Genomic DNA, 5,464 nt, shown 5'->3' with positions numbered 1-5,464 from the left:
CACCGGTATCGCAGAGGCCACGCGTTCGAATCCCGTTGAAGTCCTGATTTTTTCAGGCTTCTTCTTTCCAATTGCTTAAATTGGAAAATTTACTGTGATGATCATTCTTCACTTTCATCTACAACTGCAGTTCAAATATGAATTATTTCATATATACTTCACATCATTTCACTCCTCACGGGAAGATATGAACTCAATTAATTGACCTCGCTCCCAATGTGTGGCTTCATAGCTCAGTTGGTAGACCATTGCACTGGTATTGTGGAAGTCACGTGTTTGAATCCTGTTAAAGCCCTGATTTTTTCAGGCTTCTTCTTTCCAATTGTTTAAATTGGAGAATTTACTGTGATGATCATTCTTCACTTTCATCTACAACTGCGGTTCAAATATGAATTATTTCATATATACTTCACATCAGAAACATAATATCTTTACAAGTCATGTGAAGATAACATGTTATTCACATAATTATGAAGATATCACCGTTGCTGTGGTTCAAAAATAAAAAAATTGCGCCTTCACAGCAAAAAGTAAATGGTTTGGTATTCATTGGTGTTTATATAATAAATAGAATATTACATGGCAGCTTGGAGATATGAAATTTCTCTTCTCATGTCAAAAAATATTTCACTTGTTTGCTTCGCCCATTTGTGATTTGTTCAACACTTGAAGAGGAATTTCATATCTCTGCACAGCCATGTAATATCCTCTGTGTTTTAGTATACTTGCTCAGGTTGCAAAAATTAACTGTCACTAAAATAAATTTTTCACAACAAGTTTGATTTTTTGTGGCACACAGGACATCTCTTTTTTTTTCAGTTTTCAACCTTGAGGCGCATTCAAGGCAACAAACTTGATGTCCTGTGTCACCATGTATTATGCTGGCATTGCATGGTGTGGTAACACAGACCATGCACAGATCTGTCGGAACATTGGCACCTCCTTCTCCCTTCTCCTCCTTGTCTTCTTCCTCCTCCTCCTTGTCCTCCTCCTCCTCATCATCCTCTTCATCTTCCTCATACTCTTGGTCTTCCTTCACATCATCATCCCCTACAAATTCCCACTGCTCCCATTCCTCTCCCCATTCCTCTTCACTCCAGTGCTCAATCTCTCCCTCTTCCTCCTCATGCACTTCTCCTCCTCTCTTCTCATTGTCCTGGCCACTGGGCATCACTTCTGTAAATTTATAAAAAAGGTCTGTCACTTATCAACAGTGTGAAAATTTTGTGGATTAATTGCCTTGATCCTGAACTTTATCATTAACTATAATTTATTTACAATGACAAGTGGTTGCTAACTCACCATCTAAAAAGAATAGATCATCTTCTGAATGAGAAATGATCGTGTTCTCAGCAGAATTATAGCCGCTATGGTAATTACTTTGACCCTCACTTTGAGGGTTTTCTTCTGTGAGGCCACCAATAAAACCCCACCCCCATGTTAATTGCCTTGCTTCTTCTAATTGAAATAATAATAAAATAAAGTAGTACATTAAATAAAATTGTCAAATTTCCTCATCATTTTTTAAACTGTTCAAACACCACCTTGCAAAGTTTTTTTGTTTTAGTAACCTAATGAACCCCCTTTTTCTCTTTACTCCTGTGAATTCAGAAATAATTTGATAAATTATTCGATCTTATCAACTACCTTGTCAAATCTTTAACAATTTTATCAAATTATGCCATTTACTTAGGGTTCAGAGTGGTAGTTTACCTTGATCAAGACCATTCAGTCCAGAACTTCCTGGAACAGGAAAGATTTCACTACTAAAATAAGATGAAAAAGAAATGTCAGTGATGTGTTTGAACAATTCCAGAAGCCTAATTTGAAATGAAAGGAGAGCTTGATTGCTCTCTTTACTGACAATGTGTACACCAGGTCTGGAAGCGAAAAGCAGACCATTTACTATATTTTTGTCAGTGCGAGTATAACACCAGTATAGTATTTTGATTTCCTAAATTTCGTCAAGTTTAGCCATTTTACACTGCAGTTACTTATCCTCTGGCCGAACCATGGTGGCATCAGTAGGAACTCCTGGGTAGGAACTATTTATTTTTGGCTTTAGATTTTCATCCCTCAATGTGATATTTATTTGAGGTGTATTTTGTAGTCGGTCACTCAATGGGATCTTCAAAATCTAGACTGAATACTTTTTGTTATTGTGTATAATCCGTCAAGTTGGAAATGCCACCTTTTTTTCGAGAATAAATTTAGTTCATTTCACTGAACCACCAGCAGATTTACAAGCTTTTTCTGTGAGCTATGATGTGCTGTTCAACTAAGAAATACTTTCGTGTTTACAAATGCGGATAAGTCACACACAGAAGTGCTTAATACGAGTGTGTTTACTTCTCACTTACCAAGCGTCTTGCCCTGCTTCCTCCATGATTGATGAACAGACCATGCTTTTGACAGTGACAACACACAAGAAGTTACTGGTATCGGTTTCAAATTACCATGTTGCGGTGTTACATGATTTTAAGGCAAAAATGAAAAGAACGTTTTCCAGGACATGCTAGCAGGTTAAAGGCTTATTAGCAATCTGGACAAAATGTGAGCCTAGTTCAGACTGCCAAATGGGTGAAAGATCACTGAATAAAGCCCTTTTTAGTATGATTATTTCAGTGATACCAATCCTGGGGATGCACACAATCAGTGCAATCTAAGAGCGAGATGAAGGGACCATTCGGTTCAAATCAAAGCGGCCTGAATACTGATCTTTTTTTGAGGCACTTAATGAATATAAAAAAGGGCCAGAAAAGAGAAATAAAAGAGTATCACACATTCAAGTTGGTCATCGCTTTCTTATATTGGGTAGCTCCTAAAGGAGCCGTTTGTATAAGTGACAACCCAGCGGTAGGTAACTGTTGTCTACTTGGTGACTGATCTTGGTTTTGCCTAGGTTAGTCTTGTGCGCTCCTTGGGCTTACGCTCGGCTTCCTTGTTCCGCTCATGGTAGAATGAGACCTTTAGAAGAGTTGAAGGGAACACTACTTTCTGCACCATGTCTTAGAAAGGCGACGGGGGCTCCCACATCGCAAACACCCCGAATGATCAAAGAACACTTTTTTGCGCTCTCAGAGAGCAATCTCGGCAGGCTTGCCAAGCTGCAACCAACAAGTCGTGGAGGTTTTGGAAGTGTTTAATGACCATCTGGCAGGCATTATGGTGTCAAGCTCATGAATGGGCACAGAAAACTTTGTCGCTTGCAAAAGATTTTGCGCGGAAGGAAGACCACCAAACAACTCGTTAAAGGTCTCGGCATTTGTTGGCATGGTAACGGATGTATGTCTCACAATGCTGGTTGTTGGCAGTTTCTTCATGAATGAATGAATGAGTGAATACCTTTATTTAAGTGTCAAACTAAAATAGCACTAAATAACCACTAAATGGGGACACTATAAATAAAGTAAAATTAATAAAACTGTTTCCAATTGATAAAACGAGTATGAAATTAATGAGATTATTTACACGTGCATGATTGTTGAGTATGGCTTAGAACTATTTACAAATACATATAGACTTAATAAAATACTAGTGTCTATCATGTACGACATAAAATACAGTCAGAACAATGAGCATCAGCCAGTAAGAAATTTAAATCAAACTTTCTAATATGCTGCCTAAATACAGATAATGCAGGAAGGTCTCTTATATTTTTGAGTAATACACTCCATAACTTTGGGCCAATGTATCTGATGGAATGCTTGCCATATGTAGTTGTGTTAAATCTTGGCATGGCAAACTCCTTGTTTCTCAGTGAATACTTGGTGTCTGTCATATGGAAGAGGTCTGCAATGTATTTCAGACAAATGTTCTTTTTTGTCTTGTACATAAGAACAACCATATCCTGTAACTGTCTGTTACGCAGGGTGCACAGATTAGCCATACTCAGCTTCTCTGCAACTAACACTGCCAAGGTCTGCAGCAAGCCTGGAGTTCCTTGGTGGCGTGTCCTAAAGACTTGTTTTAGGCACTCGTTTGTATTGGTTTTGTCCACCCACTTGTCGTAGTTCTTTCCATAGCCACGCCAGCAGACAAGGTACTGAGTGTGACCATGAGCATCCGTACGCTTATGTCTTTCAAACAACTCCTTTGAGGAGATAGGAGCAGTGTGCACAATTGCTGGCGCAATTCTTTCTGGATCATCTTCAGACAGAGACATGTGTCTGTCTATCCTCAAGATATCTATCTGGCGATGAAAAAATTTGGCCATGAGTATGGGAATGTAGGCAAAATCTTTGTCCACTTTTATTATGTGTGTGTTCCACTCTTTTGTGTGCTGGTTGTATTTACGACTATATCTTCCTTCCCCCCCTTCTGATCCAACAGCAGCTGATCTATCACGATGGTAGTTCCAATCAATAGCTGCAAGTTGCTTTCTTGCCTTGTAAAATCTGTACCTAACACAGTACATTATTATGATAATATTAATAACTGTTTGAAGGGAAAATAGTGAGGGTGAAACTAGGCTGTTGTTATAAGGTGCTGCTGAAATGCTTAATATGTGTACATTCAATGAAAATGGTGTTTACCACAGAGGCAAAAGGCTGTCAAAAATCCAACCCCCTCTCCCCCTTCCCGGCAATACCACCACCCAAAAATTACCCTGACATTTTATGCCACTCTTGTCATGCCCACTACAGAGTTCCAGAGGCTCTCAACAGGGACTAGGGATGAAAACTGCAACTGCACAATATTATAGTTGTCACTAATGTATACTCCTCTATAATGATAGTCTAGGCCTAAGGGTTCCAGGTTTCTTTATTACTTGTGCAGAGCTTTTAATGGAATACATACTTGTAAGCAGATCTCTTGGCCGCATATGCCAGAGACATGCTGTTGACGCATTCCAAGGATCCTGTGTGCCTTTAAAACATAAGAAACAAACAACAGTAAGGAAGCCACCAAGCATTTGTAAGTCTTTGCAGGTTACCCAGGGATGCGCCATAAGTCATAACAAACAAACAAACAAGCAATAGTGAAGCATGGTTATATGAATAGCATCAAACACTGTAGGTGATCTTGGGAGGCCACAAGGCATTTGTTTGCATTTGGTACCCAGGGATGGTGCATTTAACTCTACCATCCAGAGATTTGTCTTGACAAAATAAGTAGTCCTGTGCTTGGAGTGAAGCACAACAGTATCCCCCTCCCCCTTATCCCTGTCATCAAAAAAAGAAGGGGAAAATAATGATTTTAATACTATTGTCTGCCTAAAAAAAATTGGTTGACATAAAAGTATTTACCTAAACTTCACATAAAACTTGAAGCTGTCTAGCAAGGTTGGCTCAAGCACTATTTTCTGTAAGGCCAAAAAATCTTGGTCTCTGCGGTCAAACCAAGGGGGGTGTTCTTCATTGGGTTCAAGTACCTCGTGGTCACATTTGCCTGTGGTCCATTCATGCTCATTGCATACATGATGGAGGATGGACAGCCATTTGTCCTGTGAAACAAGCAAACA

The 5,464-nt window shown here is 39.1% G+C and overlaps 2 protein-coding genes across 2 annotated transcripts; both read right to left on the bottom strand.

Annotated features, from left to right (window-relative positions):
• Nucleotides 1-664: 664 nt before the first annotated feature.
• Nucleotides 665-3,472, bottom strand: LOC145501123 (uncharacterized). Its single transcript, XM_081480675.1, has one exon. The coding sequence runs from the start codon at nucleotides 1,169-1,171 to the stop codon at nucleotides 680-682; it is 492 nt and encodes a 163-aa protein (XP_081336801.1). The 5' UTR covers nucleotides 1,172-3,472; the 3' UTR covers nucleotides 665-679.
• Nucleotides 3,473-3,529: 57 nt separating this feature from the next.
• Nucleotides 3,530-5,464, bottom strand: LOC145501481 (uncharacterized; the record flags this gene model as incomplete). The annotated part of the gene is made up of 3 exons (XM_081480950.1): nucleotides 3,530-4,403; nucleotides 4,801-4,869; nucleotides 5,250-5,464. Coding segments are annotated over 3 exons (1,143 nt in total), but the record flags the coding sequence as incomplete, so codon positions are not given.

The sequence above is a fragment of the Orbicella franksi genome, chromosome 10, assembly GCF_964199315.1.
Source record: "Orbicella franksi chromosome 10, jaOrbFran1.1, whole genome shotgun sequence".
Lineage (NCBI taxonomy): Eukaryota > Metazoa > Cnidaria > Anthozoa > Scleractinia > Merulinidae > Orbicella > Orbicella franksi.
The sequence above is the reverse complement of the archived record's forward strand: the minus strand, read 5'-3'. Positions and strand labels throughout refer to the sequence as shown.